We start from the raw sequence: 14,417 nt of genomic DNA, 5'->3' as shown, positions 1-14,417 counted from the left end.
GTTCAGGCCCATAGGGTTAAGCAGGGATAGGGTTTCTGGGGCAACCTACTTCTACGGTGCATGAAGAAGGGAGATAAATCAAAGGAATCGAAACTCCAGTGACACTTGTAGTATTTAGAACAACTTAATTTTACTACCAGCATGTTTGGGCTTGTGGCTCTCATCATGGAATACTGTGTCCAACATTTTTTCAACTTTGGCTACAAAATGATGTCAAGTCGAGTGTGTACATTAAACAGCCTACACCGCTACATGAAGCTACATGCTAACATTAGGGAAACATGTTAACGTAATTGCAAATGTTGTAAATTTCTCCCCAGTTTTGGTCCATATTCCTGCTGGAGCACGTCCAGTTGTGTTTAGCTTTTAGTGTTTAGTGATTTTTTTTACAGTAGGAAGTGCAGCTATTCTAGTCATTCCCCAGCTGGAAGTGCACTGCAGCATACTAACATCAGGGGAACATTTAAGCTTGGTTGCTGATGATGTTAATTTCTCCCCATTTGTCCAGTTCTGTTTAGAATAGTGCTGCCCCCTAATAGTCAACCAAAGGTTAGTCGACCAGAAAGGCCATTAGTCAGCAAGATTTCATTGGTCACATGGTTGCGGGGGGGGGGGAGTGAAACTCTATTAGGATTTGCGCCTTGTCAAAATAAATCAAAACCGTTTTTGAGGACCACATGGGAATTTCATTTGAAAGGACAAACACAGGAAGTGGCCATGCTCAGCAGCCAGACAGGAGTCATCTTACAAACCAATCAAAGCCAACAGATATCTTTCCCTTCTTCTGTAAATATTCAGTCTGATAAATACGGAAAAGTTGATCATGTTAGTGCAGGGCTACCCAGAGCTTTACATCTGTCCCACAGACGATAGGCCTACACACTTGTAAACAGTGCCTGGAAGAAGATCAGCTCTACACACGGCATGTGTACAGCCTCTAATTTCCAGGGCTGGTACGTGCAGTTATTCCACAGGCTAGTTAATAACATGTCGGGCAGAAAATCCAAAGTGTGGGATCATTTTGAGAAGGTGAAGGACGAACCCAAGGTGATATGTAAACTCATCTTCATTGGTCGACTACAAACATGACGTATCATCTGAAACATGAAAATAGCTACATGCCCATTAGCCCACAGCATCATTAACAGGCGGCTCGCTCAGTGTGTGACGTGCACTTGTAGATAAAATATAGGCCTATATTAATGAAGGGTCATTAGTACGGTTTTGTATTTCTCTGTAATGTAGCACAGTGTTAACAATGTTACTGATACTATTCTTTCTCACACCTTCAACTCAAACCATTGTGTTGCCCTGCTGAAAATATATAGTAGTTGACTCATGGCCCTAAACGATGACTATGTATCATTTCAGGGCCATTAGTCATTGTTGATGGCAAAATTTTAAAAATGATTACAGTCTGGATCCTTGTATTCCTATGATTATTACAAGATGAGCTTTATTTTCTCTTCCTAAATACAGATAGTTGGCATTTGACATGAAACTGTTGGTTTGTTAAAGCCATACCTTCACTCCAGGAGGTCCGGGACGACCAGGGTTTCCATGTGGGCCAGGAGGACCCTGAAAACAGAGACACACATGACTGAGGAAGACACTGAGTGAAGGTGATTATTGGGGTCATTGAACAGGCCTCCATTTCAGCAGCAAAAGGGGGTGAGCTAGTGCCATGAGTGAGGTCTTCACAGATGTATGCGCATATTGTTCCCTTTTCACCGCCTGTCTGTGTTACAGGACAGGTCAGCTGTGCCCCGAAGTCCCTCAGTGTTTGTGTATAGGTGCTCTGTGAGACGTACTGTGTCTCCCTGCCTGCCTTGCCTGTCTGCCTGCCTGTCCAAGTTATGACATATGGATGTGATTTTCCTCATCCCTACACTTTTCCACTGGTTTCTGGGGTCCCACAAAGTGAAGGCCACTCATCCATCACACCATATTCCTTGATGGCTTTGTGCCACAAACTATAGGTATCTGTGATATATACCGTGCTTAGATGTAATTCATTGAGCTATCTGTGCCAAACGCTTTATCAAAACGGACTATCTCCTGCAAGTCGGGCCAGGTGGGTGGACGTACAGGAGCAGAGAATGAGAAGACAAAATCTATTTTTTTCTGGTTGAAGGGACGATAAATTCAAGCGAGCTGTAGAGAGAGATTGTTTGGAAAAATAAAGCCACAACTTCCTGAGGCATCCAAGTGAGGAGCCTTCAGTTCAACTGCGCACTTGAGTGGAGCGGGGTCGAAATGCTGAGCATGGAAAATCTTCCCCAGCAAAACTGAAAGCACTGAAACATGTTCAGATGGCCCAAACAGGAAGCTACTGTATCTTCAGCCCATTCTTTGAGTTGTTCAGACTTTCCATGGGTTGTGAAGGGGGACCTTTTCCCCCAAGCTGGAGGTGAAAGTGAGGGGTAGGATTACTCTGAGTCAAACAGATGGAGGAGGCCAAGAGGTGTAAGTGTACGGTCGGGTGATTCAGCCCGTCTCTGTTATTTATCTGCGCTAAATTATCAGGCTGTGGAGAGAAGTCGAACAGCCCGGGCAGCTCCCCTCCCCTAAAACTGGCCAGACCTCTCCCCTCGCAGGCGCTCGGTGCTGGACATATGGAGACACTTAACAGAAGCTCATCTACAGATTTCCTCCTCCTCCTCCTCTATTCAGAGCATTCCCCTTTTCACTCGCTCGATATTAAAACGTATGGAAGTCATTATCTCCAGATAGGAAGCAAAGGGAGGAGGAGACGTAGAGAAAAAGGGAGGTCGGGACAGAATATTACAAATTGCATTCTCGCAGTACATAAGGTGAGGAGGCACGGCGCTGATGACAAGGTGGGCGGGTGCTAATCCCGATGGAGACAAGCATAATGGGAAGAGTGAGTCACTTTGTCCGCCTATCTTTGTGTGGGTGAAAACAGGAATGAAAATCCTCTTTGCTTAATTACTAAAAAAAAAAAAAAAAAAGCTCAGGAAACCATTTAGAGACCACCTGCAAATAAACACAAACACATGAGCGCAAATGTTAACCTAGATCAGCACACACACACGTACACACACTCACACCTGAGGCCTGTAGATGAAGGGCACCTGTATACCAGAGCTGTGACCAGCTTTACGATGTGGGCCGATGACTTTTACAGGAGTGACACGTGGAGTGCTACTGTTTTTATAGGCTATTAACCCCGAACAGACCACTAACACCTTCGCTGGACTGCACGGAAGGAAACATTATGTCTTTAGCCTGATGATTATTCAATATAATGTATATTAAAAGGATCCTAACTCTGACTTTGGCAAGATGCTCGGTGCTAACCAAGTGCTAATTGCTTCCCTAAGATCAGAAACTCTCTTGTGTGGCCAGAAGTGCAACTGGAGTTGAAACTAACCAGTGTTTTCTTTAATCCACCATTCATTTTCAGTATTAAACTGACAAAACATTTCAATACAAAGCGCATCTGCCCTTTCCTAGGTTTTCTGTTGATGAATCGCAGTCATGTTTTTAAGATGGTGTGTTCTATTTTATGCACCTATCTAAAACAAACGACTGTTTCTGCAGCTGGAAATGTAAAATGCATCATCTGCTTTGCACCAGAGGTGACGTGTGGTAGGTAGATGCACCACATACCGACAGCAGCAAATGTAAATATTTTCATCAACTGCATATTGGTTGAGTGACTACTGTGTTACGACGCATTAAATGGATAGTTTGAATCTTTTAATTCGGGGTTATACGAGGTACTTATCCATAGTCAGTGTGTGTGTACAGTAGATGTCAGTCAACACGCCCTCAGTTTGAAGAAGCAGGCAGGAGTACCGCCACAGAAGCTAAGCAATGTATTGCTGTGGATGGAAGCAGCGGCAAAATGTCTTAAAAAAGCCCCAGCTAAAATAATAAAGATCTGTTTAAGTGTATACTAAATTTAGAATATTTTCACAGCCTTACCTTACTGTCTGACAATGATTTCGGACAGGGAACTGAAGCTGCTATGTCTCCATAAATAACATCACTAAACACAGAAGCTTCTGGTCTACTGCTAGAGTAGTTTTAATGGTACGATAACCATCTCAGAAAATTACACAAATATTGTTTTTACTATTATCATCAGTAACAATGACCCTCAAAGAAATGAAAACGGAAAGCTTATTTTTGGTGAACAAACACTTTCTTCTTCTTTTGAATAGAAGTATGTTTAAAAAGTCTGACAGGCAATTGCACGTAGATGAGAGTCTCCATCCAGTTGGATGGGTTTTTTTCAATACCGCAGATAAGCAAATGTACACGGTATGTTAACCATCAACCACGGCAAACCTTGAAACTGGTTTATCACTGCAACCATATCTACCGTTGCCTCAATCAGCTAGTTCGCCTTATTGTATGATTTTGGTGTTTTAAGAGGGTTAGTTCAAATTCAGTCTCAGAACCTACCAGCTATTGTCTGACAACAATAAATCCTCTGGAGACGAGGGCCAATAATAGGGCTGATTTGGTGTAGCAAGCGGATATTTGGGACAAGACTTCCTCTTTCGTGCCCCTGTCATTGTTGCTAATCTTGATAAATAGATGTCTGCATGTGAATTCAGAGAATAAAAAATAAATAAATAATATAAAGCTACATCATCATCAGACTATCGATCAATCAATTTTATTTATAAAGCCCAATATCACAAATAACAATTTGACTCACAGGGATTTACAGCATACGACATCCCTCTGTCCTTTGGACCCTCGCAGCAGAGAAGGAAACCCCCCCCCCCAAAAAAAAAATCCTTTAATGGGAAAAAATGGTAGAAACCTCAGGAAGAGCAACTGAAGAGGGATCCCTCTTCCAGGACGGACAGACGTGCAATAGATGTAAGGCAATGTGGTGCGACATTGCAACATGCCCCCCTCTCCACATGGACTATTTACTGAATAGCCCCTTTTACACTGCCAGATTTTCCGCGAATGTTGGGCTGTTTTGCCGGCCAGCTGCGAGTGTTTAGACACACAGAGGCAGAATGGCGAGATGATCCAAGGTGCCTAATTTTCCGCCTCGTAGGGTAGTCATATTGGCAGAACCCTTTTAGTTTAAACAGACCGAGGCAGCTTTCCGCAATGGGAGGGGCTGTTGAAGACTTGTGGAAGGAGCTGTTGATGACGCCGTATGTGCGAGCCACTGGCGGTGGATAAACAGGAAACAGCTGATAGCAGGAATTAGCAAGCAGCTAGTAGCAAGAGGGAAACACAAACCTGACAGACACTGTAAAGATGAGCAACTGGGGAGACAAAGAATTGCGCAGCCTCCTTGCCCTCGCAAATGAAGAGGCCATTAAGTGTCAGATGACGGGGACGGTGAAGAACGGGCCGATTTACGAGAGAATCGCTGCCTTACTAGCCACGGCTTCCTTCCCACGTGACTGTTTACGTCACACTGTACACATTTTGTTACTTGCTCACGCCCCCCATTGCCCCAAAAAAGGCACATTCTGTATGAACAAAAGTAGGTAGGTGGCATTTTGCTGCATTTCCCGATTTTGTTTTTATACTGCCAATGCTGAAAGAAGACTGATTGGGCTTTCCTGCAAATTTGCACAACTCATATCTAAAAAGGACTAATGATTTGTCGACAATAATTGGACCACAAATGGACCACAAACAGAAACCAAAACACTTCCAATACCAACATTTTGTCCCCATCAGCCACAGATCCTGTGTTCATATGCAGAATCTGTTTTTGAGATCAGGTTGGATTCACCAAAGTCACACAATAACGCCAACAACTAAGGCAGCAATAGTCCAGTGTCCCTCGTGTTCAGCAAGCAAAATTTTTGTCAATGGAATCTGGTGGCTTTGACAAGAGGTGTAGGGAACTGCAGCTGTTGGAAATCCATATCTGATAGCAAGGTAAAGCATTGAAATATTTTATAATGTACATTTATTTTATAGTGTACATTTAAACTCATTAATTTTTGTGGCTAAAATACGTTTTGCTGCTGCCACAATCAGCAGAAGGCTACATCGCTTTGCTTCAATGGTCATGCAACAAACATCTACTATATGTAATCCACTGACTATGGATGAGTACCTCATACAACCCCACTTTAAAAGATCCAAACCACCCCTGTAACATATAGGTAATGCATAGTAAACTGTTTAGATTAAAGGTGTACGAAGCCATGGAGATACATATGCTCACAGTTTTACTGTCAATGAGCAACTCAGCAATCATGTACAAACTGTCTGCTGGCATCTCCTGTGAAGCTCCTGCAACTTCAACTCTCTAAATGTGCTTCGTATTAGCTTCAGCACAAAATATAGTGGAAACCGTCAGTGTGGCCGATAATGACAGAGAAGAACTTAATCAAGCCTCTGAGAGACTGCTAATTTGTGCCTACACATGTAATTCATTTCAGAAGAATCTAAATTTTACAAGATACATAAATCAGCAGAGTTTTCTGCGCCAATCAACCTCTGGCAGAAACAGAGCTTCCATTGCTGGAGTCTCCACAGACTCCTTATTTCTTTTTATAATAGTGTCAACCATTCTTTAAGCAATTATGCAAATGTTTTCAATTTCACAGAAGCCCGGTGTCCCATACTGACTGCACACTGGCAGGTCAGTTTCTCTGCACAAAGCCCCCTTTGATCCGCTCTCAAGCCTCTCCTTGAGGCCCGGGTGAACTCCAGCGCTCTGCTGGGCTTATGGCTGTGTCGAGGAACGTGGACGCTGTCACGTGTAAAGGATGCTGCTTGCTGGTAGCAACGGTGAGACTGTCTGCTCAGTCAGAGATGACACCTTACTGTCAGGAGGGTGAAGCCCTAATGGTGCTGTGTCACTGCTTTAAACTCAAAATAAAGGCAGCCAACTTGTTATACTGTCCTTTCTTTTCAACTAAAATGCAATTCATCTCTTTACAAATTTCCATTTAAAATCTCATTTTAAAAAGTTTAAGCTTTATAATTGGGATTTGGTGCTTTTCAGTGCGAGTCCAACCATCAACCATTTGCAGCTGCATCACCAAGGATTCAAATCTTCTTTCCAGTAAATTTCTTTCCAACTACAACAGGATTCTGCTCCATCTCCTTGTACAATCTTCAGCAGTCCTTCCAGTGAATTTCGTTTTAACTGAAACATGACTCATGATAAGTCTCTATGAAGTTTCTACATAATTTCCCTGAAAAAGGGACACAGATTGGGACAAACCATGCTGTAAATTTATGCTTTATAACTTCACAAACACTGTATCACATGCATTGCAAATTTTTCTTAAATACATCTATCAACAATTAGCAGTACTAATAAGAATTAATAGTTACTTTTAGCCTTCTTTCCAGTAAATATCTTTCAAACAAAAGTTTATTTACTCTAAGTTTCAACGGCCCTCATAGATCAATCTCTCTCACAAACCAGCACAGATCCAAGCGTAGAAATCATCTCCCAATAGGGTTCGCATGTGATTCATGAAAAGTTCTTATCGTGCCCATCAAAGCATAGGAATAATCCAGTGTTAATAAATGTGATGGCTGAAAACAATCAGTGTTTAAAAATATAGAAAGGTTCCAGATAGAGCCGGCAACCAGTGGTGTTCAGCCTCGGTCAACCTGGAGTCAGTCCCACAGAGCCGGGCACCTGCCAGCTGTGACAGAGGGCGCACGTCCATATGGCGACTATACATTTTTAGGTTGATTAATGTGTGGCTGCAAATACGTAGATGTCAGTCAGAGTACGGTCTAAAAACAATTCTCCACCTCAGCCAGATTTACAACGCTGCACCACAAATACACGCCGACGTGAGTTTGATCGTAGCCTTCTCTCACATCCACACTGATAAATGTCGAGCTTTGCTGTGGAAATGTGGAAATTATCGTGCGTGTCATACATTCGTTTCATAAATGAGGGCCAATGTGTCTTCCTTGAAAAATGGACACAAGTTGTACAACATTGTTCTGTTATACTGCAGCTGGACTTAACTCAAAGGAAAACCCATCCATTTTCATCTGCTTGCGGGGGCAGCAGGCCAAGCAAAGCACCCCAGATATCCCTCTCCCCAGCAATGCTTTCCAGCTCCTCCTGGGGGGGGGGGGCAGGTCAGATGAGATATGTAATCCCTCCAGCGTGTCCTGGGTCTACGCCGGGGCCTCCTACCAGTCGGACGTGCCCGAAACACCTCTAAGGGGAGGCGCCCAGGGGGCATCTTGATCAGATGCCCGAACCACCTCAACTGACCCCTTTCAACCCAAAGGAGCAGCGGCTCTACTCCGAGCTCCCTCCAGATGTCTGAGTTCCTTACCCTATCTCTAAGACTGAGCCCAGCCACAGTTCTGATGAAACTCATTTTGGTCGCTTGTATCAGTGATCGCTAGTAAAGGAATACCTCACATTGGAGTAGTGTGTAAGATTAAATGGCCTCTAGCAGTGAGGTTGCAGAACTTAAATTTCTCCCATGTGCCATGCTTGGTGGACGAAGCAAAAACGTGAACGGCCCTATCTAGAATTGTCTGTTCTGGGCTATTGTATAAGCAACATGGTGAACTCAGTAGAAGTGGATCAACTCTGTATGTACGGTAGATATAAAGACTGAACCTTTAAAGCAATTTTTTAAAGACAACTATCAGGGAAACAAGCATGAAACAAAGCACGACAACAGCAGTTTGAACAGGGGAGTTACTGTTCATCATCTTTGTGCATATAGATGTTTGGTATGTTTAGAATATAAAACCCTCTGCTATAGTGAATGTTGCTTTTATTCCTACTGTTTGTACAAGCAATGGCCAGACCAGAGTCCACTTTAGAGCTTTCTGTAGATCATGTGTGTAGCTGTGAGGTATTTCTTGCTAATCACGTGAACTATCCAGGAAAATTCTGATGGTTCAGGAAAACAATCAGTAAAAACCTGAACTGCACCCGTCTTTTTTTTTTTTTTTTCTTTTTGCTCTGAGTCGGTGTGGCCTGCAGTTTGGTCTCAAGAGCTTGATGATGAATGAACTCTATAGAGGTTGGTGTGCTACTGCATAGAGCTGCTGAGCTCCAGACAGGGTCTTAAATGCCTTTAATAAGATGGGGACAAAGCCCTCTTTCTTCCTTGTTTAAAGAGATTGGGTTCCCACAGCCCACCCCTCTGAGGCCTGACCGCAGGGCACAGTCTCATGGGCTGCGGCAGGTAGCTTGTATGCACACTCCTCAGAAGCATAAGTACTCTGCAGGAGGTGTTCAGCAGGAGCTCTGCAAAAAGAGCAAGCAAAACTGGTATCTCTCAATGTTTTTTCAAGTTCTTGCATATTTATTTCAGCTTAGGACTCACTATGACGCCAAGTTCAACTTCTGCTTCACTCATTTTCATATCAGGGCAGTTCAAAGGGCAGCAGCTACACACACAGCCATCAGTTAAAGGTCTTAGACAGAAATTAAAATAACAAACTCTCCCTTGGGACAAATCATCTCATCTCTTCTTATATTTCTTCTGAAAACATGAGCCTGAAACAACATCTGCTCTCACTCTGTTTGGCTGTATCAGGAGCTCACAGGCTGACATTGAGCCCCGAAATGAAAGATATGGCACCAGAGGACTCTAATACACTAGAAGCATTCACCAATGTTAACATAGGAGCTATGCCTAATTCAAGTACTGGTACTGCTTGTGTACGGGATAGAAAGTACTTGTTCTGTAAATATGTACACTCACAAACGTTACCTTATTTTTCATGTCCATCTAATACCTACCATGTGTGTTCAATTAATTTTACATTGGCAACTCACAGATTTGTAGCGTATGGTTGTTTGCTCTCCAGCTTTACAAATGGACCTTTGGCAGCAGAGAAGCACAGCTTGATCAAACCCAGAGCCAAAGCAAACTAACGTCTGGCTGAATAATGCTCCGTAATCCAAAGATGTCACTGAGTGCTTGATCAAACTGCTCAAAGGTCTTCCATATCAGTGCGCTGCTAACAATGTAATCTCGCTACAATGCAGATCAGACGTGATTATGGCATCATTAAGATAAAGTGGACGACATGTGGAAGATTTTGGACAGGGAGTGAAAAGTGGTAATGGAAAGAAAGAGGAACTGTGGGTGAATGGGGAAACTTGTCGCTGGTTGGGAGAAACTCACCCTTGGACCTCTCTTCCCTGGCTTTCCTGGCAAACCTGGAAGTCCTTCAGGGCCCTAAAAGAAAAGATAAAATATGTCAACAACAGGGTTTCTAAGAGACACTTCCTTTTGTCATGTTATTTCTAGAGTCTCAAACAGTCTTAAATGGCAAAAGAGACAATAAAAGTCACCTGAAGTCAGATATTGAATCAGTAAATACATCTTGTGCTTTTTTTGCCTGATTCTGCATTACATTAGCTGAGATCTCCAAAGCACTCAGTGAGTGAGATGCTGGCAGGCACTTGAATGTCTTGTTAGAGGCGAGAGCAGCCCCGTCCCGTTTGCAGCCAATATAATTTGAGCCCAAATCCACTACAGTGCACAGGCTGTAAGTGTGACTCATTGCAGTGGCAGGCAGGTCGGCACTGGTTCCAGCCACAGCCAATCACATTAATTATGGGCATCAGCTAGCTTTAAAACAATTTCATACATGGATTAGCAAAGCTCTGAAAGGTCAAATCTAATGAGGGGTCAATCCGAACTACCTGAGTTTGCTTGAGATGTTGGGATTGTTATTTATTTTCCCATGGCTTCAGAAGGTTAAGGAAAGAGGAGAAAGGAAATGGGCCTAAAAACAGCTCGAGGCACTCTAGCTGAAATTGAGCTACTGTAATAATGTCAGATGTATAGAACACTTTTGTCTGACTTGGACAGGACCAACAGCTATAATTATACTCCTTCAGCCAGCATACACTCTGGAAAGCCAAAAGGCTTTCAGCAACCTTTAGATTCTTTAGACTGCAACCATCAGGCTGTCCACACGTGACAAGCTGTTTGAGCTTCAGCCCCTGCTGGGATGGGCGGAAAGGCAGTGCCAGAGCTCACATCTTTATAGAATTTACAAACAATAACTATTCATGATTTGAAACTGTGCGTTTGAGTCATAACTTCAGGTTATTTTGTCACAAGTAACGATTACAAACAAGATTAAAGATCAATATTATCTGATCTCTGGTGTAAAATATGGATGTACAATTTTCAGGGTAGCCCTTCTGCGAGGTTCAGACCATCGCTTTCTCCAGAGGCAAAGGATGCAACAATCTATGCCTGGGCGGTGTCTATTTTTTCACATCTTCAAACCTTCCAGCCCTTCACCAGGGTAGATGGTATATGATGGTTCTGGTATAAAAAGCAGACAAACAAACATAAATGCTGAGCTGGCAGTGATAGAAGTCATTGTAGCATGTTTGTCATTGTCTTGACTACAATGCTGTGTTTCCAATATGCATCTGGCATACTTAGGTAAGTCTTGCTGGGTCTAAATAATTATGGCTCATAGAATAATCTAAAGATATGAAATAGGCACCCATTACTTGCTGGAGGACTTGATAACACTTGTTGATGGTGGATACCTACATATCAATGGGCTGAACAGAGACGATGTGTTGACTAAAATCATATAACTAATAAACTGTTTTATAGTTGGAAGAGGTCATTTCAAGTTAAAGTTATATGTGTCAATACTCCCAAATAGCTGCAGAAGAATTTTTCTTTTATTGCTAGTCCTGTAACGTTATCCCCACCACCGACCACCTTTCTCAGCTCAGCTTCCTGTTCTACCAGTAGAGAGTGACCTCTAGTGGTGTTAGCTGTACACTACATTGCCTCAATACAGCATCTCTGTATCACTTTAACAGAAAGAGAAGCAGTTGTATTTTTGACGGTATTGAAACCCACACCTTTGGGATTTCTAAATACCCTGGTACACTGTAATACCTTGATACTACCCAAGCCTAAAACAATCCAAATTTTCCACTCACTAAACCAACTGCAACCCATAGCCTCAGTGTATGTGCCGATACAGAGTACCAAACTAATACTAGTGATCTATTTTAGCCATATTAAAAACATGTATACCTCATTGTTTGCAGCACTGGAATTATCTACTGATGTACATCCACACAGAAGGAAGCAACCATCTACTGCTAGCTCACCTAGCAACACTGATCAAGCTAGATTAACAGCTCAGCTAAGGACGACATCATTAATATTTCCATCTTGCGCTGTCACTAGCATGAGCCTCTCATCCATGAGTAGATGCACACTTCCTTCTTCAGGGGTAGTTCAGTAAAATTCGAATAGTTCCTACATAAAACTGCTCACAACATGGTCTGTGGATTATCTTGAGTAAGTGGGTCATGATCTCTGGAAAGAGACTTTGCTGTTGAGTTATTGTATGTATTATTTTAACGCTTTGAGCACCACAAGCCGAGCGTAATCTAGTTTTATCATATTCGAGAGAAGGCAGACATCTCTATGGCTGATATCTCCAGAACCCTGCATCTATGGTCAAGAAAGGTAAGAAGAAATCTATTATTGATTTTGTGGTGAATGTCCCTTTAACTCAAACACTCAGCTTCATGACATTTTCACAGAAACCACCATTGGCTGATTCGAGATCTGGTTAATTGGTTCACTGTCAGCCAAGACAACAATCCAGTGCATCAGGCCTGTAAATCTGTGCAGTTCTGCTGCTGATCTTGTGTTGACAGCCTAGCAAAACCCCAAAAGGTTTTTTTTTTTTGGACAAATCTCTCCATTAGACTGAGGACCTTACTTGATTATCTAACCATCAATTTTTATCCTCCCCTCTTCAGAGCTAAGACCTGTTGACAAATTCATCAGCACTTATGTTATTTACCAGAACTGCTGCAGTAGACTCACATATACATTCAAAGACATTCCTGCCCTTGTGATCAGTTGAAATGTATGCCTTCTTAAACAGTCCATGACCCACTAATGTCAGTCCTAATCCCAGTGGAGAGGGTTCAAACACTCAACTAGAGGGGCACTTGGAGAGCGCAGCCCTTTGCCAAGTCCAGTAGTCTTCTTTGACATGCAATCTGCAAATGTAACCACTATGTCTGAATATATTTCCAAATGTTTAAGAAGGAATGCTCTATCACAACTGCTTTCTGCATTAACTTTGTTCAAACTATACATGTGTGCTACCCCAGAGGATTACTGGTACCAGTAAATGTGGATTGTGATATTGAATCATTGCATTTCTACAACTGGCTATGTTTTGTCACTATTGAACTTCTACTGAATTTTAAGATGTATGGCATGCACTGTATTGCGCCAAAGCCGCATGCCCTATCTCGCAACGTTAACAGAAAAGAAAAAGTAATAGGTGTATCTGCACCGTGATTCAGTTTCTCTTCAAAACTGAATGGGTTCTTCGTCGACCCACGCTACAACCTTCCAGTGAGTTTCATCAAAATCGGGCCAGTAGTTTTACCAAAATCCTGCTGAGAAACAAAACGAACCGAAGCTATAACCTCCTTGGCAGAGGTAACAATGGGTTTCCAGTCATCACTAAAATGACTCAGAGGACAATGTTACAAAATAGAATATTTAAACCTAAGTCAGCACTCAATTCAGTTGTTATACTAAAACATTAACAACCAATCCAGTAGTGAAAGTTCTCAGGAAGGTAGTCTTTACCATACACCAGGGACTGACGGGCATCAGTTACAGTACTTCTCTCTCATAAAAACTGGCTTCAGGGGCATGCAGAGCTGCGGCTTCTCTCGCTGCCAAAGCAGCTAAGCTTTACTTAAGACATTCTTTTTGGTCAAACATGACCCAATACAAGACAGAGGAGTCTTTTTTACAATGGAAAATGTGGGTAACCATACTGTGTTCAACAGAGGATCAGTGCCTGACAGGACCACATGGTCGATATGAATGTATACAGTCTGCAGTCAACACTGCTTGATGACTGACAAGATGAAATACTTTGTCTATGTTCATCACTGATGCTCTGAACTTAGTAAGGTCAGTCTGACTCTGCAGTCTTAAAGGATCAGTGTGTAGGATTAAGAGAGATATATATTGCCAGAAATGGAATCTAGTAAGTATGTTTTATTTAGTGTACAATCACCTGAAAATAAGAGTTATTGTGTATTTATTACCTTAGAATGAGCCATTTCTATCTACATAAGGAGCGGGCCCTTGTCTATGGAGATTGTCGAGTTGCACTGCCGTGTTTCGACAGTAGACCAGGTGGGACAAACCAAACACTGGCTCTAGATAGTCATTTGCTTTATGCATCAGCTCCTCCATGACAACCAGCATTGGAAAAACACCAATTTTTTAATGTGAAACTGCTTTATTCAGTGTTTTTACTGGTTTAAATCACCGGGTCCGTTTATTTTGAGAGGAAGAGACCTCTGTGGATAATTTGGCTTCTGTTAAAAACCTCTTGAATGTTTTGATCTTAAGTGATCAGAGAGAAAAAGTGAGCAATCATTCACAGGTGCTGGGAGAGCTGCCTGT

General features: G+C 42.4%; 1 protein-coding gene across 1 annotated transcript in view; it reads right to left on the bottom strand.

The window, feature by feature from the left end:
* The window catches only part of col27a1b (collagen, type XXVII, alpha 1b), a 112,020-nt gene that overhangs the window by 82,194 nt on the left and 15,409 nt on the right, over positions 1 to 14,417 (bottom strand). Inside the window, exons 4-5 of the mRNA XM_049578153.1 lie at positions 10,098 to 10,151; positions 1,525 to 1,578 (exon numbers count right to left, since the gene is read on the bottom strand). Of these exons, the coding sequence (XP_049434110.1) occupies positions 1,525 to 1,578; positions 10,098 to 10,151 (108 nt within the window). The remainder of the gene's footprint in view (positions 1 to 1,524; positions 1,579 to 10,097; positions 10,152 to 14,417) is intronic.

The sequence above is a fragment of the Epinephelus fuscoguttatus genome, linkage group LG6 (genome assembly GCF_011397635.1).
Source record: "Epinephelus fuscoguttatus linkage group LG6, E.fuscoguttatus.final_Chr_v1".
Taxonomy (NCBI): Eukaryota; Metazoa; Chordata; class Actinopteri; order Perciformes; family Serranidae; genus Epinephelus; species Epinephelus fuscoguttatus.
The sequence above is the reverse complement of the archived record's forward strand: the minus strand, read 5'-3'. Positions and strand labels throughout refer to the sequence as shown.